Source organism: Austrofundulus limnaeus, unplaced genomic scaffold (assembly GCF_001266775.1).
Source record: "Austrofundulus limnaeus strain Quisiro unplaced genomic scaffold, Austrofundulus_limnaeus-1.0 Scaffold1457, whole genome shotgun sequence".
Lineage (NCBI taxonomy): Eukaryota > Metazoa > Chordata > Actinopteri > Cyprinodontiformes > Rivulidae > Austrofundulus > Austrofundulus limnaeus.
This window is the reverse complement of record NW_013953859.1, coordinates 16,398-40,247: the sequence shown is the minus strand read 5'-3', so window position 1 is coordinate 40,247 and position 23,850 is coordinate 16,398. Positions and strand designations below refer to the sequence as shown.

General features: G+C 38.8%; 1 protein-coding gene across 2 annotated transcripts in view; it reads right to left on the bottom strand.

Moving 5' to 3' along the window:
* Window positions 1–23,850, bottom strand: part of LOC106535455 (voltage-dependent P/Q-type calcium channel subunit alpha-1A) — a gene marked incomplete at both ends in the record, with an annotated part of 38,639 nt that overhangs the window by 12,382 nt on the left and 2,407 nt on the right. For both annotated transcript variants that reach the window (XM_014032461.1, XM_014032460.1), the window contains 24 exon segments: window positions 98–181; window positions 1,883–1,993; window positions 2,601–2,765; window positions 2,857–3,058; window positions 3,147–3,287; window positions 3,464–3,624; window positions 3,763–3,862; window positions 5,497–5,505; window positions 8,849–8,955; window positions 9,048–9,107; window positions 11,595–11,724; window positions 12,614–12,746; window positions 12,862–13,211; window positions 13,298–13,917; window positions 14,121–14,289; window positions 15,397–15,447; window positions 20,314–20,420; window positions 20,596–20,663; window positions 20,964–21,081; window positions 21,331–21,403; window positions 21,607–21,738; window positions 21,832–21,944; window positions 22,742–22,854; window positions 23,286–23,492. In XM_014032461.1, the coding sequence (XP_013887915.1) occupies window positions 98–181; window positions 1,883–1,993; window positions 2,601–2,765; window positions 2,857–3,058; window positions 3,147–3,287; window positions 3,464–3,624; window positions 3,763–3,862; window positions 5,497–5,505; window positions 8,849–8,955; window positions 9,048–9,107; window positions 11,595–11,724; window positions 12,614–12,746; window positions 12,862–13,211; window positions 13,298–13,917; window positions 14,121–14,289; window positions 15,397–15,447; window positions 20,314–20,420; window positions 20,596–20,663; window positions 20,964–21,081; window positions 21,331–21,403; window positions 21,607–21,738; window positions 21,832–21,944; window positions 22,742–22,854; window positions 23,286–23,492 (3,524 nt within the window).

Genomic DNA, 23,850 nt, shown 5'->3' with positions numbered 1-23,850 from the left:
TTATTAATCTGTTTACACCTTTTGATGGTCTTCTGTTGAAATCATACAAAAGTAAACAAATAAAATAGTTAGAAATTGCTAAAACTGTGCTACTCACCCCAAGCTCCGTAACCAGGATGTCAGTGACGCTGCCCAGAACTGTCACAAAGTCAAAAATATTCCAGGCATCTTTGAAATAATTCTGTGATCACATGAAAAAGGCAAAAAAAAAAAAATCAAAAATCACACAAAAAACAAAGAAACAAACAAGACAAGACAGAACCAGAGAATGGCAAGAGAACGATGGAGAAGAAAAAAAATAAAAATGGGGGAAATAAGGTGAAATGTAACAAAGTGGAAAAAAAATCAGAAGTACATGAATGTGGCAGAGAAAAACAGGACAGTGCAGTAAGATTGAAAAGATAAATCATATTGATATAAGAGAAAAAAATACAGCATGAATGAAGTTAAAATGAAACAGAAAAAGGCCAAAAATAAAAGGGTAAAGTAGTAGAAAAATACGAGGAGTAACACAAAAATGAGCATCAGAAAGAGAAAAAGAGAGAGAGAGGAAAGTGAAAAAAGACATGTCAGAATCAGGTAGGAACAGGAAGAAATTAGATGAGACAAATGGACCATCAGTGATGGTCTGTTGGATGGATGCCAGCAGACAGACTAAGGACAAATTCTGCTGCATCAGACAATCAAACCAGCCAACAATACCTTACACACCGTATGCATTATTCTATAACACTCTCTCTACCTACCTCTATTTATCATGTCTTTACAACWTACAGGTCTAAAAGCCTGATCTAGTTTTGCCATGTGTGATTTGTAATAAATAACAGCAACTTGAAGTGAAAGACTGTGGGATTGTAAGGACAAAATGCTGATAAACAAGCCCTCCTTTTGCTTTCCAACATACTGCCTGGAGCCAAACTGTGCATTAGACATGTGGAGGCACGAGATGGGCGCAAGAGAGGTGGCTATCTAAAAAGAAAAAAAGACACACACTCAGACATTCCTGAAGGACAATATTATTTGTTGCAGATTTTTTTGAGCACTCTCTCCATGATTCAAAACCTAATCGCCGCCCTCTGCGTAATCCTTGATTGTATTTTTTGCTGTAAACATGTCATTCAACCCAATTCCTCTAATAAGTTCCTTACTGTTCCCCCTGTCCTTGATCTCCTCCCACATTCAAATCACAAAGATACTTCATTCATTTCTGGCAGTTACTCTCCTCTACTGAACACACAGTTTACAGCTCTATCATCTACAGTTTTCTTCTGTATTTGTTGAATCTTTACCCCCCCCCCCTTTTTTTTTTTACCAAAACAACGGTCTCTACTTTTTTCAAATAAAAAAGGAGGTTTTAGGATTTGAACTTGGATATTGGCTAATTGTTTTTTCTTATAATACTATTTTCATTTTCAGTCATTCTGCTTTCTGACTTAGTGRAGCTTAAACACATTCAAACTAGCTGTTAGTTGTTATTAAACCCTATTTCTCTAAGATTAGACAACTCACAGAGCTAATAGGCAGAATATTATCTGTTCTCAGTCTTTCCACAGAACCTCAATTCAAAATATTTGAGATATCCCTTTGGGACTGTTACCACATAATAGAAAATTGAACTGTTGTCCTTAGGAAATYGGTGGATTTTCCCCAAAGATGACACAAATTTTAGACGTTCAAAATGTATTTCAAGTGTGTTCATATCTTAATTYTTTGCAAARGCTGTAAAAAGTGTTCCCATTATATACAGTTTGGRAACTCCAGTGCATAAAGATGATTAAAAATATGCTCACTGTATCTGATTATTATTCAGCCGTTCTCCAAAGTTACAGTAGAGCAGTTCATTCTGACAAAACACTAGCCCACACAGAATAACTCCGCTCACCAGAAATCCAAAGGCAATGATCTTGAGTACACACTCCAAGAAGAAGAGGGAGGTAAACACTATGTTCAGGTTGGCTAACACAGCTTCGTAGGTGGGAGAAGCTTCATCATACTATAAACAAACGCACACACACACAGGGAGCACATTTATTTATGCCATAAACACAGAGAAATGGGCACCGTCAGGGACAAAAAGGAATATAACAGTAAATATTTCAGCTCATTATATTTAATATCAATTAATTTTGAAACAGCAACATTGAAATTAGTTTGCTTTGATACTATGTTTTTTTGTTTTGTTTTGTTTTTTACATAACGGTAAAGCAAAATCAGTCAAAGAAACACAAGGAAATTTAAAGCCTTTTCAGACCTGGCCCTACCATGCATCCTGGGCTATCCAACTGCAAGGCTCAAAAAGTAGATTCTGTATATGTCACCTTTCATACAATGGCTGGTTGACTTCAAACCTCCTGTACCACTCAGCAGAGACTCAGGCATGGTTTGAAAGCATTTTGTCAAAAATGGATAAAGAGTTTATTTYCTTATCATCTGATCACAATGAATCACTCAGAAGGTACTGTATTTACTACCCAGTGTGAAACCATATACTGTACTTAAAGCTGTCCACCTTTTATCAGATTAGCCACGGTGCATGCTATTGCCAGGTGTCAACAGGTAACTGAAAGTTATTTTAATGTTTGTAGCTTGTAAATTCTTACCTTCATCATCAGCACTATGGTGTTGAGTGCAATCATAGCCATGATGGTATATTCAAAAGGCGGTGACACCACAAACTCCCACATTCGGTACTGAAAGCTCAGCTTGTTTTGAGGCATGTGACGTGTCAGAGGCCTGGCATTGATGGCAAAGTCTATACAAGCTCTCTGTCCAAAAACASAACAAAAATGAACACAGTCTGATTTTTTTGTTTGTTTTCTTACAACTTTTATATCTTGTTTTTGTAATGTTCTGTACCTCATTCTTTTCTAAACTGTAATCCTCCATCATCTTGTCACCCTGTTCTTGGAAGGTGATGATAATGAGAGCGACGAAAATGTTGACGAAGAAGAAGGGGAAGACCACGAAGTACACCACGTAAAAGATGGACATCTCCATCCTGTATCCCGGGCTTGGGCCCTGATTCTCATAGGTCGCATCTACTGAATGTTTTAGCACCCTGCAGGAGTGGAGACGGGGACATAAGATGGTTACAGGATGCCAGGAAGTACAAACGTAGAAAACTGTGCTTGTTATTTTAAACTCACTGCGGCCACCCCTCTCCAGTGGAAACAGTGAAGAGGGTGAGAAGGGCCCAAGCCACATTATCATAGTGGAAATCGTATTTCTTCCACTCCCGCTTCTGCGCCCTCACTTCGTTATCACGCTCGTACACCAYATACTCGCCTCTGAAAAATCATAGATTTCAGAAGATGGTTCTCATARATTTGTTAGATATTTATTGAAAATAAGCATTATTAAAAAAAACCAATGCAATCAGAATGCATAAAGAGAGATCAAATTAAATGTTATACTAAAGAGCACAACGTTTCAGGACACATGATTATAACTTGCCCCTCCTGACCTGCAGTCACGCTCAAACTCTTTGGACTCATCAGTGCAGTAAAAAAAGCGCCCCTTGAAAAGCTGCACAGCCACCACCGCAAAAATGAACATGAAGAGTAGGTAGACGATCAGGATGTTGAGCACATTCTTTAGAGAGTTCACCACACAGTCAAACACGGCCTGAGGATGGACAAAAGACAAAAACAGAAGAAAAAAATGGTTACAGAAAAAAATACCTTATTTGTTAGCTCCTGACAAACCTCTCACCTGAAATGTTTAGTCAACCCAGAGGAGAAACACCTCTTAGGGTGAGCATACCTTTAGTTTGGGAAGACGTTTAATAGTCTTCAAAGGACGTAGCACTCGCAGAACCCTCAAGGACTTGATAGTACTGATGTCTTTTCCCTTACTGCTCCCCCTACACGTGAGCATGTACACACACAAACAATATACACATAAATTCAACATTCTGCAACTTCAAATGTGTACAGCAACCTTAATCTTTTTGATACKAAAATGGCCGTGGGCAGCCATTTCTTGAGGGTCCGAGTTAACTCGAAGTGAGTAACTGCGTCTGAGTTAAATACATAGCAACACATGCAGCGTTGCTATCATATTACACGTCAGCCTTATTTCTCAYTGTGACATTAGCACTGTAGCTACATGCTAAAGTTATATGGGACTTTAAACATGCTGACATACAGAAGTTCCTAACAATTCTCTGTCTTGTAACTGTATTTGTTAAAACATTTTGCAATATATTTCAATGCTTTCCACATGTGGCTAAAGCCTCGGCTTGAGCATGCCCAGCCAATGGTGAAATATATTCATGCTGCATTGAAACCTTGCTTTCCATGCTGCAATATTTCTTCTTTTTAGCAGCAGTCTGAGTGATGAGACTTTCAGAGAGMGTTTTGGCTGTAACGTCTGTGGCTATCAAAAAAACCTGCCCTCTTGCACATAAATCACTTACAACAAAGTTTATTTTCTTTTGTGAGTCACACTTTTGTGATATCACTGTTTCTCAAGGAGGTAAACATTTTAAGCAACAGCCAAACCCTCTCTTTATATGAGTCAACATCTCTAGAAGCTCTAAAGTATAGCTAGGATTAGCTGCTTTGCCGCATTGTTCAAACAACATGGAATATTTTTTTAGCCAAGACAAAAAGATTGAAGGCAGCATTTTTTGATCAGCTGCCAGTCAAGCCTTAATATGAGGTGAAAATCCCAAGTCTACTTTTTATAATTAGTTACACAATGACACTTTTAAATGAATGAATCAGACCTTTTTATAATAAACACTTAAAAATSACATGTAAATTTACTTAAAATTTAAAAGAGTAGCTTTTATAATCCCCAAACACAAAAATCTGCAATCTTCTGGATGACTGAATATCCGCACCAGCATACAGCATTCATTGCACAGTATGGTCTAGTTATTTAAATCTCAGGTGAAGTTCATGGCACAGACTAGGACTCTTTACGGCAATTATAACGCCCTTATTTTCTATTTATTTTTCACACCAAGTGTATCAGGGTGAAGAGATTAGGTTTAAAGGTGGCTAAAATGGTCCTTTCAGGAGACAGCAGCCGGGTTCACAGCTGCCTGGTTCCTCCAGCTGTCACAGCAGATGGTAGGCTGCTGGTGGTGACATACAAGTGTGGGATTCGGTGTGCATGTGTACATACTGTATAGTAGAATCTGTGAAATGCATTCAGTTARTTGTCCCATTCCCAATCTTTTTAGGGTAACTTTTAAAATAACATTCCTTTGAATAATTTTCTGTRAGCATTTACATTACTCACAATATGTTGTGGTAGACGTTCCATCAGCAGAGAATATCATTTATTCAGCTGCGATATTATGCAGGTTAATATGAGGTTTAGTTGGTTAAAGCAGAGGAGTTCCATGGTGAACAATGGATATGTACAAATGTTAGATGWTACGGTAAATTTATGAAAAGGAAACAGGGACAGTGATCAGAAGACCAGATGCTAAGAGTGCAGAAGGAAGTCAGGAGGAGCGAGACAAGGAAGGACAGAGAAATTTACCCGCCGCCGCTGTTGGGGATCCAAACGAAGAGATGAGAAACAAGTGAAAGACAGCAAGAAAAAGGAAGGGAGCAGACCAATGACAACAGGTGGGAGAAAGACACAGAATGGGACACAAAGAAAGGAGGTAAACCATCCATATGAGAGATAGCGTAAGACAGAGTAAGGGAAAAAACATAAAAAATGTAAAAACACACAAGAACCTAATTTTTTTTGCCAGATCATCCCAAACAACAAGAAACTACCCTGCTACCAAATATCAACTGTACAAATATGAATGATTACATTATTCAACCTTTGAAATGCATTGATAAACTAATAGGTTAAAATCAACCAATATGTCTGCATAAAAAACTTCCAATATTATGTAGCGTAAAAAAAGTGATTAATGTTGAGGAATCCTTTTAGGATCCAAATCCAGTCTGGACAAGAATTAAACTGCAGAAATAACCAGGACAGCAGGAAAAAAGGACAAAAGACAGTGGAGCTCTCAGACCTTACTGATTGGATTAAAGCATGATAAACATCTCCAACAAGACTACTGATCCTTTCTAGAACGCTGTTTGATTTCCAGCAATTGAATTAAGGTGRTATCTTGATGGGAATGAATCTGGTCTGACTGGTTCCCATCTACCCGTTAGCCATTAGTGCCGTAAAGTTTGATTGTGGTTAAAGCAGGTTTATTGGTTAAATTCCTAATGAATGGTTCAAGGGATTTTACCAATAWGTGCAAAGTGTGCATACATTAATTTAGTCTTAATATTTCTATGACAAGTAATTAAACAGCAGAAAGGGGCCTAAACACAAAACTGACCCACATGTAAACACATGAAATGCAACAAGGTTGAAGAACACAAAGTRGCAGATAGTTGTGCATATATCCAATGAAGCTCACACAAAAAGATACAACTCAAAGATGGAGGGAGAACTTTAGTAAAACATAAACACATAAAGATGATTCAGATAATATGGGACAAAAGCCAGTCCTAGGGCCAATTCAGTGATATCACTAAGACTGTTTTTTCAGCATGATGGACCACAATTGGCTTGGTATTACGTACAGATACTAGTACTTAGCATAGCGTTAGTACTTAYTTGAACAAATATTCTTAAGCAAAAATCTATGGCAAAACTATTGCACCCCAATAGAGTTTAAGTTCTAAGGTTTTGTGTCCATACTGTGAATCACCAGCACACAGTGAGTCACACCAAACCTCCAAATGCGACTCATCCTCAAACTTTGTCCAGCCCTCAGAGCAGGATACTGGGACCTCGCTCTTTAGAATGGAGATAGTCACAGATATGTGGAGGATTGTTTTAGTGGGTATCCAAGCCAAGTTTAGCATCTGATTCAGGCAGCAGGTGACCAACCTTAAAATGGCAATCTGTTGTCTGGTAGGGGATRGAGAGACATATTATGTGATAGGAGGATACTGCATGCTTCCCAAGTAAGCACCAGTGAGCAGACTATGCTTATTTTAACACAGTGGTCCAATGAATGTGGTGAAAAAAATAGCTGCTGTTTTTTTTTTTAAAGAAGTACAGTTGAGCATGGGGCAGCTAGTTTTKTGATTTTAGTGAGAAACCAACAAACAAAGAACATTATCTTTGATGCTCATTTGACTTATTGGGATCATGTGCAAGCTTTATCTACTAAGCTGAAACAAAAGATGTATGTTTATTTTAAAATTAGATCRAATCTGACATCTTCTGTTTCWAACACTTATCTTCATGCCATTTTACWTTCAACRATGTTGTACTGTTTACCTGTTTGGTCTTTTCTACTAATGAAACCTTAGCTAGGCTCTACAACAAGGCCTACAAAATRCACAACAAACATCCTGGTTGGACTCATCACTGTACAGCTCRTTCTTTGTCAAATGCTTTAACGTTTCAGAATTATGTTTTGAACAGTGGCATTAAATTATKCGTATTTTCAGATTTTTCATGGTGCCAATTACCGTATGTAACTTTTTTTTGCTCTGATGCCCAAACCAAATATTGGAAATGGTCGCTTAACTAGGTCTGTTACAAGCAGACATTTGCCACTACCAGCCTTTAWAAATGGTTTTGGCCAGAGATAWTTTTRRWWSMTTWWWKRWAAYSKWMYAAWMYKKWTRCKKKAWKWWWWAAYMRCRRCRRKAKKKRMGGGSCCRTTWAYYYGYKRWWTMMRRMMRRTTTMSRMGYKKKCRTTTTTTMTAATTATGTTTAGGGGTCTACTTTGCAAAGGTTGCCATTTGTAATTTGGTATGCTTGTATGTCTGTGCATCCATAGTGTATAATACTGTGATGTGATGTTGGATTTCTGTTTGTTTCTATGTTCTGAAGAYTATGCTGTAAAACAGAAATTATGCTGAGCCAGGCCTGATTTCTTTCGATCTTTTCTTGTTTCAATTTAAATCAATCAATCATTTGTTTGTAAAAATATATTTTTTACTCAAAGTAAGCTAAAAACAAAACAAAACAAAAAAAAACTTAGTTTAACATTTCCATAATTTAGTGATCCATGCATAAATYGTATAGAAAGTCTCACAACAGTAARTTAAAACTACATTTGCATTTGATCTCAGAGGTGTTCAAGTGGGGAGACAGTAAATATTGTATTGTAAATGAATGGAACAGCCAACATCCTGAGTAGCAAAAAAAATGTTTAACATCTTTCYTTTGGTTCATTCTCATTATTTTCTTTWTTTTTTTTACCTMGTATAAAAGAATACAGTGTCTACCTTTACTCACATATTATTTCTTATCCTCACACTCATGCAGATTAACCAGAGCTTAAAGTACCTGCTTTGTTGAGGAAGAAGGGTGTGAAGATTTTTGGAACCAAGTTCAGCATGACCTGGCCTGGCTTTGCATTGGGCCCTTTAACTCTAGAACGCCCTGGGCACTAAAGGGTTACAGGTGCACAGGGTGGTCCTCACCTCTCACATGGGGGGAGAGTAGGTAGATAGGAGGAGGAAGCTGGGGCACTATTTTTTTATTTGCAGGGGTATAAAGCTGATGGGGGCGGACTTTAACGGAGGATTCAAAAAGTGAAGGACTACATGACCAAAAAAATGGATGTGAAAAAAAAATAAAAATGGCCAAATGAATAGGACTTGCTATTTGTTCAGCAACATCAGATACAAATACTTAAATAACAAGGAGATGGGTGACAAGAAAATAGTGAATTGTTAGAATGAGCCGAGTAATGGAATAGGAAGAAAAAAAGAAGAACTTGCAGGAAGGAAGGGAAAGACCAAAAATAAACCATTTGTGAGTAAAGAGGAACAGTGGAGGCAAGACTCCAACAGTAAAGCTGGAAGAGGTGAAGGTGCAAGGGCATGATAGGGAAAGGAGGGACACTTACGTGAAGGCAAAGGCCACCAGAGCACCACTAACCACTATAAAGTCAAGGATGTTCCACAAGTCCCGGAAATAAGAACCCTGGTGCAAGACCAACCCAAGATCCACCATCTGGAACAGAGGCAGAAATCAGACAATTAGGAAGTTTTAGACCTGAGGACATCTCAGAAATGTTGATTGTCAATTTCATATTTTGATCTCACCTTTATCAGCATTTCAAATGTGAACACTCCTGTGAAGACGTAGTCAAAATAGCGAAGTACCTGCACAAAAAGTAAAAAAATGATTTGACGCAACTTCCAGCAAAAAGAAGCTTTGATTATGTCTCATTCCTACATGAAATAATGAAACAAACCAACCAAATATTTGAAGAATGTTAGACACATGAAAATATAATAAGGGGTGGCCCTATACTAGTTTTTCTCAAACTGAGCATGAGTATGAGTACTTTAGTTTGGGTATTTGCTTAAAACCAAGCACCAATGCCAAGTACTTATTGAGTTAGGTTGTATTCACACTTAATAGTCCAGTAGACTCGGTTCTATTGGGGAACCAAAATTGCAAGATTTGTTGACATTTTCAATTTGTGCGGTTCACATTCACACAGCACTTTTTCATATGGACTAAACCCTGTACACAACCTGTTCCCTCCCTCGCCTGTGGTGGCCAGAGGAGTTGTTTGCCCAGGGCACCAAACAGYCTAGGACCGCCCCTGATGGCACTGCACCAAAATCCACTGGAGGAATCGACATGAAAACTTCTGAAGAAGACATGGAACGCATCTTCCTTCTTCACAACATGTAAACAAATATGGAGTGACGTCAYATTTTAGTGGCTTTATGATTTATTTTTTGTTTTTGGCAAATGTGCCAAACAAACACTTTTCAACATTAGGCTCAGCATGGGCAGAAGATGAGGCGGAACCGCAGACAATGATGTTTCCTTACAGAAGGTGGCTAAGATGGCTCTGTATGAGGTGGCGTTCACCAAGAAGTAGCATGTCCKACTTCACAGCAGTGATGTCCAACTTATACAGACATTGAGCAATTTACAGTATATGAGTAACTTTATTACTGTTAATACTAAGAATACCATGTGTCATAGTCTGCTTCCTGCTTTTGGAATGGTCTCTGGTCCGCTTGGCGCTCACACATTCAATTGAACTGCACCAGAGTTCACTTCAATCYAACCAAGACCTAGGTTTTCAGGCAGACTAGAGTTTGCTGTTTTTAGTCTGCATCAGAGTTTGATTACACATTCACACCTCTCCAAATGAACCAGACTTTCTAGACAAATGAACTAGAGTTTGATTAAAGTGGACTAAACAGGGCTGGTGTAAATACACCCTTAGAACTTAAACATTGCAGAATGACTTTTAAAAACATGATTTTTATTTAGCGCAATGTGGATCTCCTTCCTTAAAGGCCTACATCCCTTCTGACTGTGGCAAATCAAATATACAACATGATAGTATACTGTGTATACACTGTCTGGCCAAAAAATGTTGCATCCAAAAAACAAAAAAGGTCACACTATAATATTTCATTGGACTGCCTTTAGCTTTGATTTCGGCACGCATTCGCTGTGGCATTGTTTTGATAAGCTTCTGCAATGTCACAAGACTTATTTTCATCCAGAGTTGCATTAATCTTTCACCAAGATTTTGATCATTGATAATGGTAGTCTGACTGCTGCACAAAGCCTTCTCCAGYGCATCCAAAAGATTCTCAGTGGGGTTAAYYTCTGGACTCTGTGGTGGCCAATCCATGTGTTAAAATGATCTCATGCTCCCTGAACCACTCTTTCACAATTCCAGCCCAATGAATATGAATGAATTTTGGAATATGCCCGTCCCATCAAGGAAAGAAAAATATCATTGATGGAATAACCTGGTCATTCAGTATATTCAAGTAGTCAGCTGACCTCATTCTTTGAGCACATACTGTTGCTGAACCTAGACCTGACCAACTGCAGCAACTCCACATCATAGTACTGCCTCTACAGGCTTGTACAGTAGACATTGGGCATGATGGGTGCATCACTTCACCTGCCTCTCTTCTTAACGTGATGCGCTCATCACTCTGGAACAGGGTAAATCTGGACTCATTAGACCACATGACCTTCTTCCACTGCTCCAGAGTCCAATATTTAMGCTCTCTAGKAAACTGAAGRCTATTTTTCCAGTTAGTCAATGATTTGACCCTTCTCTGACATCTTTTTCACAACCACAGGTTGTGTCTTTCCACATGGTTGTTTAAGAAATGAGAAACAACARWTTGCACCTGTTGGGGTTAAATAACTTGTTGCCAGCTGAAAGATAATTCCTCATTCAGTAATTACCTAATAGGAGGCTCGTATCTATTTGCGTAGTTAAATCCATGTGGTAACCTTTTTTTTTCAGCCAGGCAATGTACTTTTACAAAACATGTTTTTTTTCTTTCAACTTGTATAATCGTTTTAAACATAGAAATGACAACATTTCACTTGAAATGTAAACTGTAACACTCTGAATGGCGTATTGGGGCACTTTGTATGAGTACAAGTACTTGTAAAAATGCTTGTATTGGTACAGACACCACTAAACATAACCATCCCAAAATTATCCACTGAAACTCAAAATGACAACAAACTGGACTCTGGACTCATTAGACCACAACAAACGTATTAGACATTCAAAAAATATGCATTGTATAATTACAATATTTCATGCTTGATGGAAGCGATAGTAGAKGTTAAGTTTACATTCTTACATTGTTTCGAGGGGAATCAGGCCAGACAGGATCTTCAGCAGCCAAGGCGATACTGCTCATGGCAATGACAAGCAAGATGCACATCTCAAAATAACGTAGAGTGCAAACGTAGTGACATGCCCGTCGAAATCTAGAAGCACACAAGAACTTTTAGCATTAGTGAAATGTACAACATTTATCCACTTAGCAGGTATAATCACCAGCACTGACAGGTTTAGGTTCTACTTTTTCATTGAGTTTTCATAGAATGTTGCATTTGTGCAACACATTCATGTTTCAGGTATCTGGATTGCAGGTTCTACAAAGCAGCATTTAAACTGTAATCAAAAATTAAACAAGTCCTCCAATTAAAAGGTAGGTATTCCAAAACAACACCCAAATTTTTTAATGCTATAAAGGTTACAAGCTGCATATCTTACTGCATAGGCCTCATTAACACTCCATATTGTTAGTGTCACATTTAACTCCACCCCTTAGGTTGTCTAATCGAAAYTATTGCTGTTCAAAGTCAACTGGAAACCTACAGTAGAGTTGTTTTTCTTGATGCTTTGATTTTTATGGTTCAAAGATGGAGTCTGAAAGGAAGATGTTGGGCCTTTGAGACGGCAGCCTCATATTGTTGTGCAGAATGTGGACCAATTCTGCAAAACCAAAGGGCTATTTCAAAGTACACACTGGGGTGGCACAATTTGATTCTGTTTGGTGTATGTGAAATGYTGGAAGAGTAACACAGGGTCTCTTTTTGGTGTAATTAGAGCTCAGTCTCTTAGGATTAATAATATCAGCTCATCACCATTACTGTTATGGGCCTACGTTATGCTGAYGTAGAGCAATGTTTATCCACCATTTATCTCAGCCTTGCAGCCCCGAGTGTAGCATAAATACCTGTTAACTTTGAGTTTGGATGAAACTTTTATTGTGTGCAAATTACTTGATGAACTCAGCAGAAGACAAATGATGTAAACGCCGTACCCTGGTTACACAKTATTTATCTCAATGTGTGTTCATGTATCTCTTACGGGTTAGTGGTGGACAGGATGAACATGGAGCTATATGGAGGCATGGGTCGGGGACCTCCTTCACCACCTTTATCATCATCATCATCTTTATCCTCCTTTGCTGGAAGAGGCTCAGTGTTTGCATTTTTATTAACTGGATCAAACAGAGAAAATGAAGAGGGTGACACAGTAAAATTGGCTTCTTGTTAGTTATTTAAGAAGAGGCAGATAATATAAGAAATAAAACACGCTTTGGTTTTTGGTCTCACCTTGCAGAATGGCATTAATAGATGGGAATATTGGCATATCCAAAGCTGTGTAGTCAGGGTGGGGCAGCCTGATCACACTGTGCGCACGTTGATGTACAATGTTCCCATAGCTACCTAATGTGACCAAACTTCCATGAGTGCCACTTTTAGCAAGATGCAGGGCAGAGCCAAAGCCAGGCACAACAGCACGATTGGCAAGTGGATTTTTGTGACCTTCATTGGGTGGAGAAGACCCGGAGACAAGTTTGGTATTCATAAGGTTATCCATATCCTCACTGTACTGGCTATTCTGTCTGGAGAGGCTCTTCTGGATGGGTCGTGTGGTGGAGAGGTTTGGGACACTGCATTCCCTTGAAAGAGTTAAAAAGAATTGATTTGTGAGGTAAGACAAGAACATTAAAAAATAAATAAAGTACATTAGAGTGGAAAGACCTACTTTCGTCTGTGCTGGCACATTCTCCTCCCTTCTCCATCTTGATTGCCGTGTCGACTTCTTCTTGGCTTCCTCTCACTGCTGTCGCCAGCTCCCTCCTGTTCTCCTCCTTCTCCACCTCCCTCCATCCCTTTACTCCTATTTCTCCCTGATTTTCCAGCCCCTCCTCCTTCCCCACCATCTTCCCCAGCTTCTGCACTTTTTCTGTGTGACCTGGGCTTCCTGTGCTTCGACTGCCCACCCCCTTGACTGCCGCTCCGGGTGTGGTGATGGCGCCTGGTTGGCCTCTCCTCCGAGCCAGGTCCAGGGATYACCGTAGCGTCCAGTCGGACATGCGACTTGTGGTGGTGCTCACCTCTGCGGCTCCGCCTACTTTCTGTGGACTCCCCTCGATCAAGCGGAGGCCTGGGTGGGCTCGAACCTCCTCCGCCACCCCCGCTCTGTTGTTTGAGCTGTGTTTGTTTGTGAAGTTCGTCAACAGAATGGTTCTGGGTGAGACAGAGGTCTGAATTGTTGGCAGTGTTCTTATTGGTGTTGTTGTTTCGGTTCTCACGGGGGTCGACGACTAAGGGCCGATCCAGGTGGGTTTTCATGTCTGGGCGAATGTGACGTGAAAAGTTGACCTATGAGAAGAAAAAAAAACAAGAACAGAATGAAGAGGACTAAAGGATCTAAATGCCCGCAATTGGTTTTTACCTTTTAACTAGTCATAAAGTTGCAAGTTTTAACATTGCATCTGAATATTTGAGACAAATTTAGGGATTTCCAGCCATCTTGTGTACACTGGTAGCACAAGTCTAAGGGCTTTTTTTGCCTTGTCCTTTACATTGTTGTGCTCCTCCCTCCCTGTCCTTGCCTTCCAGCGGTCATCGGGGTCCAGCTCGTTGTAGAGTGCCTCCCGGCTGGATGCCAGAGTCTGCCTCCTCAGCTCCTTGGTGCGCTGTTCCCACACCGACTTATTGACCCCTTTTGTGTGGTTTTTCTGCTGCTCTTTACTGCAGATAAAACAAAAAGTACAAGGAAAAAATATATATGGTAGCATTAAGACCCTTTTTAAAACCTCTTGTTGTGAAAATATACACCCAAAGATGTTGGAATGATGACATGAAAACTAACAGCAAAAAAGTAAGTACGTAAAATAGCCAGGACATAGAGACACACTGGGACCCACAGATATTTAAGGGTCATTTGGGTGGGCCTACAGAACAGGGAAGATCTCAGTAGGACTTAAAGAGATAGTACATAGCTTTTTAAATAGAGCTTTATGAAAARGTTACAAACAATTTCTTACCTGTTGTAAACAGCCTTTTGAGCAAACRTAGTTTAGAGAGATTGAGTTAAATTTTGACCAAARTGACAAGCTAGAAACTAGACTGAYTGAGATCAAAACCAAAGTCGATTYCTTCCTTCTTGAAGCAACATCATTGTCAAAAACTTCATTGAGGTTTGTGTCAAATTTATTTTTAAACCTTTACATCGCTGTCAGATTTATATTATACAATTATTTACATCAAATTATTTGTTTTATTTTTTTTTTCAAGTGCAGCATTGACACCTAGCGGTTACACTTTTGGCTCATAGCACTTTTGGTTAAGCGCAACTAACAACAATGTAAAGGTTAATTAAACATGATTTGCACAGACATCTATAACATRTTTTAATTTGGATTTATTTGAAGATYAACATTACTCAGCCTAGCTCTTYGCTCTTTAATCTGGTCAGAATTAAACTCTATTTCTCCCAACTGAGGTCATTTAAAGAGCTATCTACATGAGGCCTCGGGTCTCATGGGTCAGTTTGACCCACGGACAGCAGGAGGGTTAACTCTATTGTCTCTCAGAGCCAGCAGTCAACCACAATAAAGCAACAGCCGTGCTGCAAGGAGCAGGCAAAAAAATGAATAAATAATTAAATGAAAAAGTAAAAAGTAAGCCAACACAAACAACAACTAAAGGAAGCCTGGAATGTAGTTTAAAAAGGAAAATTGAGAACAGAAGGAAAAAGAAAGGAGGCCAATCTAAAACACAAGAGAAAGCAAGGAATGGTTGTCAAATCAAACAGAAGGAATTCGGAAATGAATAAACAAATAAATAAATAAATACCAGTCCAGAAAGGGGTCGGACGCGTTGTGACACTCACTGTGTACTTTGTTGCTGAGGAGGGAAACAGCTAGTGTGAGATGACACATTAAAGCAGGAGGAGGACTCCATCCAAAAATGAAAGATCCCTCCTCCACTCCACTCTACCCAACTATGTCCTAATGCAAATAATGTGTTTTTGCCAAACAATTTTAGCATTTTGGAATACAACCCTCCATGTAGAGACAAAACAAAAGCTACATTAAACATTCACACAAACCACCGACTCTGCAGTCAGCTCCACCTCTCGGTTACAGATGGTCTCATTTGTGCTGTCCTTTCACAAATTTAATCTGTCACTGACAGTGGATGCTTTCTACTGTTACCACTTGGATTTCTTTTCCTTCAGCATCATGATTTTTTTCTAGGTGGAGTTTAGTGCAGTAGTGATCAATGGCTCATATCTTACCTGCAGTAGACAGCAATGACCGTTTCCAATTAGGCTATTTTTAGAACACTATTTATGTCTGCTCAACACTGGTGTGCATACAGACTCTGTTAGTGGCTCTATTGTTTTTCAAACACATTGCAAGATCTAGCTGTGTTTAAACTTAAAACAATTTGGGAAAACGTCATCAAATTCCACTGGGAGGACCACAAACTATTGTGCTACGGTACTTGTAACAGTAATTCAGGATACAGTCATCATCCCCACATGGAAAATATGCTTCTTTATCATATTTTCCATGCTAAGACTTAGGTTAACAGCGGTATTTGAACGATGGGACAAGCTTTTGATTTGACCGGAAAGAAGTGCAACCATTGACTTAATGTCTGCTCCAAAGATTTTATTGGAGGTAAAAGACCAACACAGGACCAACGTGATCATATCCCTGCACTTTCAGTTCCTAATAATAACCTTATAATGCAGTAAATAAATAAAACAGTGAAACTTATAATGTTTTACTGTAGCCTAATGCTAGCTGTACTTGTAGCATCCATGCTAGCCTCATGCAGAGTTCTACTGCAGTCAGTCACACATATGGTGAAATTATTGCTACTTACATAAATTGTAAACATTAAGTTAAAAAAAGATGCAAAAGTAGTGGCCAGGGTGACAAAAATACATAAATAAAAATACACACACTTGATGCCACAAACTAAGCTAAGCCACACCTCGTCTCTCCAGCCAATGTTTCAACTGAAATTTCCTTAATTTCCTGAAGCTGAATGTGTTGAAATCCACACTAAAAATGTTTCTTTTCTGTTATGGTATTGCAACGAAATCTTCACATAATCCATATCAATTGTACAATCATTTGAYAGAGCAGCAGATAGTGTATGTAAATGATTTGAGTGATGTCATGAGTGGAGATCACCATTACAATGATCTGAATTCGGAGTATCAAGGAGAAAATTTTATGAAGTCAAACAAATGGGTAATCAGACAAGTGACTTTTGCAAAGTGTATTTCATTCATCTCCTGGCTCCTCACTATAATATGTAGCTGCCTATTTTATTTATTTACTGCATTGTTTCAGAAGCCAAAACAGAAATTAGCTGAGGAAAATACTATTTAAGCACTCTACATCAAACATATTTTTTCTTGTTGCTTCAGGTAAGACACTGACTAGCAATAATCTACAATATGCCACTTCAAAGCCAAAAACTATTTGTTAAAAGGAGTTTGTTGAAATTTAAGTATGTAACTTGTTCTTCCAGAATTGTTTATTCATTGTTGCGGGGTTTTGTGCAACTCTAAAGGCAGCCTTCTTTCCAGGGGGAATACAGAATATCGTCTTAAGTGATTCTTCATGCATCACTGGTGGCTCCATATTGAAAATCCCTGCTTGGAAAAAAAAGGCAGGGACCTTTTCCCACTTAAATTTCAATAGATTTCCTAAATCCTTACAAATTAGGGATTTGGATTTACACTGAAACAGTAGAAAGGAGAGCACCCAGAAGCTCTACTTAAGTAAAATTTAAACCAATACACAAATCTAAATCTATAGGTTTTAAAGCCTGACATGATTATACAAATTCACATTTCTGTTCGTYCTCATAGCAGAGTTGACCACATGCAGTGCATACTCACACTAAACAAACCCAAACAGATAAACACTGCTTTTTTTTCTCACAAAGACAGACAGTATGCCAAAACATTGCAATCTTAATAAGACTGACATATGAGATAAACTTACACAAACATAAATTCTTACAGCACAGTGTGTTTACAGTGTAAACCATMAATAATAAAGTGCAATTCATGAAACGATGAAGATATTTGTTTTGGTTCTGCTTCTACATGAGATGTTGAGGATGCAAGGGCCTGATCTTTCAAAGCTGTAAGGTCAGGACTGTGTGTACCTGTGATGACTGCAATTTCCCCCGTTGTGCAGACCATACTGTGTCGTGAGCTTGTGTATATCTGTGTGTGTGCATGACTGGGAGTGTGTGAACTTTACCAGCAGCAAAAGGATKGACCCCTGTGTATACACGGGAGAAGAGATCATAGACTCCTTTGACCTGAGGAGAGCTGGACCAGAGCAGGATGTGCACGCATTTGCGCGTGTTGAATGGGGGGTGGGAGGATATGAACAGGAGAGTGGGTAGGGATGGATTGGAAGTCTGACATACTGGGCATTTTCTAAGTAAGAGGTAACAGCCACATATTTTTTCACATATTTTTTAAAAACACTTTGAGCAGCATGCTTTTAGCACAAAAAGGTGAATATTTAGGGAATATTTTCATAATTACTGAGGACTGAAATTCTCAGCAATAAAAAAAACAAACAAGCAATAAAAAAGAAAAACAAACAAACGAACAAAAAAAAAAAAAACTCTGACTCCGTACTGATGGTTAATATCCACATGCAAATGTAATTTTTCATAAAAACAAGATTTGTGCAATATGGGAGGTTTAATACTGTAAAATGATTTCTAATATTTCAACATTGTTAAATTATTAGAAAAAATGCTAAGATATGCACTGGTGCCGTTCAGCCACATATAACATTTCCTCTGAACAATCATTGGGTCTGCAGTGTTGCCACTTTACTGTATAGTACCAAAGTATATGAGTTTGATTTGATTTGATTTATTTATTTAACAGGAAAGATTCGATTCATATTGATATCACCAAGAATCACAAACTCTTTTGATTTTATGKCTTTTATAATGTCAGTGAGCTGCGCGAAATATTTAGTTGAATTAACACTTGGAGGTTTATATGTAACAACAACCGTTACTGAAAGGTGGTTTGTAAACTTGATTTCTAATTGCAGAGATTCAGACTCAGTTGACAATTATATTATAGAATGTGAGTATTTCTTGTGAACATAAACTGCAACACCACCTCCAAGCCTATCAGTACGGTCTCTACGATACAATGAATAATTTTCAACTGAAAGAAACGAATTTGGTATAACAGGAGTCAGCCATGATTCTGATATAGCCATAACACGTGCTTGTGTCTGAGCAAGTATTACTTTGAATTCATCCAGTTTAGGTACAAGACTTCTCATATTTAAATGACAGATTTTAAAGCCTCTAATTTGATTTAGCATCCCTGGATTTTTTTTTAGATTGGAAAATCGCTTTTGCTTTCTTACTGATGTAGTGTTCAGACTTGACATAACAGGAGGTTGTCTAACCTTTTCAGGATATAATATAGATCCCTGTGTAGACTGTAATTGAGTTGGATTTATATAAGATACACCTGTGCACAAACCCAGGTCAAGATAATTATTAAAAACATATGTATAAAATCCCATTAAATATAAAAAAGTGGACATAAAAACATTTTTATCTGGACCTGGATTAAGTTCAATATTTCCAATGACTAAAAGAATATTAAACAGAAGTCTTAAATGTTGTTTCCGACTGGTTAAAACAGAGTCTGTTATATCCGTGCCTTTAGCACTAATGTCTTTTGTCCACTGATGAAAAACAGTAACATAGGACGAAATTACTACCCGATCAGGTGAGGTTCTGAAGCCGGTCAGTATCTTGCTGTTCTTTTCTTCGCTGAATGGTGCACACTTCAAGGCTTGAATAACATGGTTCCCATCATGTCGGACACGAGCATGCTCACCAAAACCAGTAGCTCCAGTTTGATCCTCAACCGAAAAACAGGGCATGGCTGATATTGATCCAAATAGGCAACAGGGAAGCTGGTACGCCTCACTTGTTAGATTAGTCGCTCCGTCCCGGCTCCCACCGCCACGCGTCCAGGCCGGCAAGTCCACCCCAGGCGCTCCGTCCAAACACGAGGGACAATCTGAGGGCCGAGGGACTCCATCCACATCCGCCACTCCACCGAGACACGCCGCAACAGCAGCAAGCCGGAGAAACCAGCCCAACCGGCAAGGTAGATGATATTTACCAAAGTTAGGATGACTTATGGTCGATGCTTGTATTCATGCTATAGGATGCTTGTGTGRTGTTGTTTTTCGAAAATGATGTCCGTCATTTGCGTCTTTGATCTTCTGTTTATGTAGCATACAGAGMAACAGCAACACTAAAGCTGAGGTAAATTTGGTCAAAAACAGACCTGCAGATGCCTGTAAAGCCGAATGAGATGTATTTTCCTGCAGCGATACTGCACAGCTACATACATCTGCCGCCACCGCCCCATTTTCTGCGTTTGTTTCAGTTATGCAGTGTTTCCCACGATGTAAGATCAAAAACTAGATTATGTCATGGGGAAATGCCAATCTAATGATGATCCTCAAAATAACAGGAAAAACAAGAACATTGTTTTTTTTTATAAAAACATCACTTCAGTTTTCTTCTTCAAATATCTAAATAGTAATAAAAAATGTGAGAGGGGTACAAACAAATGGAAGACACTCATTGTCCTCATTCTTGTAGAAGTGCTTGACAGTCAAGATACAGACGTTTGAAAAAAATTAATCCCAGCTACAGTGATATAAAACTCACGCTGCAATGGAGAGGTTGGCAGCGGACAACGGGCTGACTTCAGCCACCTCCTTGGCTTTCTGCAGGGCGATCTTCTGACTGGCAGCTTCCTCTTCCTCCTGCTCATCCTGTGAAGAGAGATTATAAGAAAGAATCAAAAGCAAGAGATGAACGAAGCTYAAAAAAGTCAAATGAGAGAAATAGAACAAAAAAATAACTATTCATAAAGGGTGATATTTGTAGGTTTTAAGTACCGGTACAAGAAAGTTTGCTTGCACGTTAGAGAAAAACTGCACTMTTTACCTTGGTCAGTTCCTGTGCGTTAGCCAAATTGTCCACTGCGATAGCCAAGAACACATTAAGCAGAGTGTCTGAACACGGAGTTAAAAGCAATCCAGTTTACAGGAGACTGTTTTTACAGGAGTACAGACAGCATGTCCATAAAAAATTAGCTAGAGCACTTTCATTATATAATACTTGGCAAAAAAATGGCCGTATGAGAAACAAGAAGMCTGCAGCTAGCACATCATTCATACGGTCTCTGACAAATTACAAAACAAACGTGGTGTAAGTACATTGGTGATCAGGTTAGGCWAAAATAAAAGTGATCTATTTTGTTGTCTTATCCAAGGGTTTTGTGTGGTTGCTTGTTTGTCATTTTAAAAGGATACAGTTGCCAAATAGTGTGAGGACAATGAAGAAGACAGAGAAGGCCATTCCTTTGTTAACTCCACCCTGAGACTTGATGCCATCGTACATCACCATGTTCCAGTCCTCGCCAGTCAGGATCTATCACATACGTGCACATATTCACACATTATTTACAGATTTAATTAGGTCACCTATGTACAAACAATATGGATTACTCTACTTCATGTTTTCCACAATCATCCTTGTCATGTAAAAATCCAAAAACAYAATTCCTTATTTTCAAGTGCCCTTTGAGAAAAAGATAATTTCCTAATACAGACATGGTCTTTTCTAACCATTTTGCTTCTCTCACTATCATCTATTTAACAGAACATTGCCACTGCTCACCTGAAACACTGTCATTATTGCTGCGGGAAAGGTATCGAAATTGGTTGGAGGGGTGCCGTTTTCAAAATTAAACCTAGTAGCGAAAAAAAGAATACACGAAGCAGAAATTAAATGAAAAGACAAGTATGAAGAGGAAACTCACAGAGGTAGACTGCAAAAAGCTCCAAGTCGACTAATCGACTTATAACTTTGCAATTAATTGAAGCCCCGTTTCTTGAAAAGGAAATTAAATTACGTCCATTAAGTCAAGAGGTGAGACAAGGAAAGAGTACTGACTGTCCTCCGAAGAGCTGCATGCCCAGCAGGGCAAAGACAACGATGAAGAGGAAGAGAAGAAAGAGCAAGCTAATAATGGACTTCATGGAGTTGAGCAGAGAGACGACAAGGTTCCGCAACGATGCCCAGTACCTGATGAGCAGATAATGAGAAGAGTGCGTTCATTTTGGCTTCGTGTGAGTAAAACATTTAAATACAGGAAACACGGGTGTTTCTGGGACTCACTTGGTGACTTTGAAGATTCGTAATAACCTGAGAGCTCGGAGCACGCTGATGCCAAACGACGTGCCCGGCTGGATGATGGACCACAACACTTCAAATATACTACCACTTATCACCTGGTACAAAATACAAAGAAGTGTAAAAATGAGTTTATTCAACATAACGACCAAATAAGGTGCACACATTAACAAGCAGTGTCAGATGTTAGTGCATATTAACATAACCATTAGGGATGTCTATGCTAACGTAATGTGCCAACATGTCTGCACTACGAAGGTATATTGAAATAATAAATTAAAGCAGTTTAGTAGCTACTCGCAACATTAGCCTTTCTGGTATTTCTCATCATGGCGTAACAGCAATAAAGCTACATTCAATGTGACTATTTTAGTTATACCAGTGATGTCCAATCCTGGTCCTCGAGGGCCACTATATGTTTTAGAGTTTTCTCTGCTCCAGCACACTTCATTTGAGTGGTTGACTTCAGAAGACTTCTGAAGAACTTGAGGAGGTAATTCAATCAATCAGGTGTATTGGAGCAGGGAAACAGCTAAAACATGCCCTCGAGGACCAGGATTGGACACTCTTGGCTAAGCAAGTAGGTTTCCACGGGACAGCGATAAGAAAAAAAGGATTTAAAGAACACGTGATTGAATTAATTGCTCTGGTTGGCCATCTCATTGCTGTGATGGAAAACACACCTTGTTAACCTTGTTGAATCTCTTGGAGCCACCGTATGTAACGTAAGATCAAAAGCATCAGATTAAGACTCTGTAATAGCCAATATTTAATCTTGAAAAAATCAGATCAGTACTGGGGACAAAAAATGTTTCTATTATGTGTTGGTTTTTTTTTTTGTTTATTTATTTTTCTGTGTATGAGGTGTGTGCGCTTGTGCAGTGCAGGATCTTACAATGCAATCAAAGCAGTTGAAAGAGGAATTGAGGTAGGCCTGTCTGCCCAGGCCATACAGTTTTATAAACATCTCGGTTAGGAAAATTCCCAGAAAGATGAATTCAGCATAAACTGCATGAGTAGAAGACAAGGAAAGAGAAGGGAAAAACAAAGAAGTGTTAGTATTTTTATTGCTTATTTAAATAAATTAGCATAGCCATTATACCCCTTTAGGATGTGCTACATTCTGCATTGTTTATTACAGTATTACTGTCAGAAAGCAGTTGGGAAAGACCTGAGAATTGTAATATCAAAAAATGGGCTGTGGTAATTGTCCACATTTTTATGAAAGAAAAATTCTGCTCTTTAAAAATCAGTAGTACATTGCCGCTGCATTTAAACATGCTTTTCTGTTGGAGTTTGTGTCATCRTTTTTATGGATTTAGTGACATTACTGAAGACTTTGCTAACCCACTCACTTCCAGTAATCTGTGATGAACGTGTGCGTGTATTTGGAGCTAATCTGAGCACGAATTGAGCTTGTGTTCCCCCCTCCTACTCACATAGAAAATCTGAAAGTGGTTCAGGCTGGTCGTAGTGCACTACAGCCACACACAGTGTGTTGAGGCCCACCAAACACAGGACAGTCCAGTAGAAGGCCTGCGACTTCACAACACGTCGGACAAAGAAGCGAAATCGGCGCTCCCGCCTCTTGAAMGTTGACCCCTCTAGTTTTGAGCTTTTCAGACTGGCACGGGCAAACGGTGAACCTGGAAATTTTTCAGACACATTATGCACCTTTAAATCCACCTCTAAATTATTTGCACATTTAAAAACATAAACATTTAAAAAACTGTGAAGCAAGCAAATCTTCATCTGTAACATTAACCATATTCAACAATGAACACATTTGGGCCAAATAATTTTTAACAAAATACATGACCCATCACATCAATCGTGATTAAGTCACAAAGTGGTTTGTGAAGAAATAAGCAGCTATAGTGCATTGGTTAAACATTAATACTAGCATTTTGTCAAAATATAATGAATATCTACCTTGTGAAATATCTGAAATATAATAAGCTTTTTCTTTTCTTTTCAGCTGGTAAATCTTAATATTCGAATATT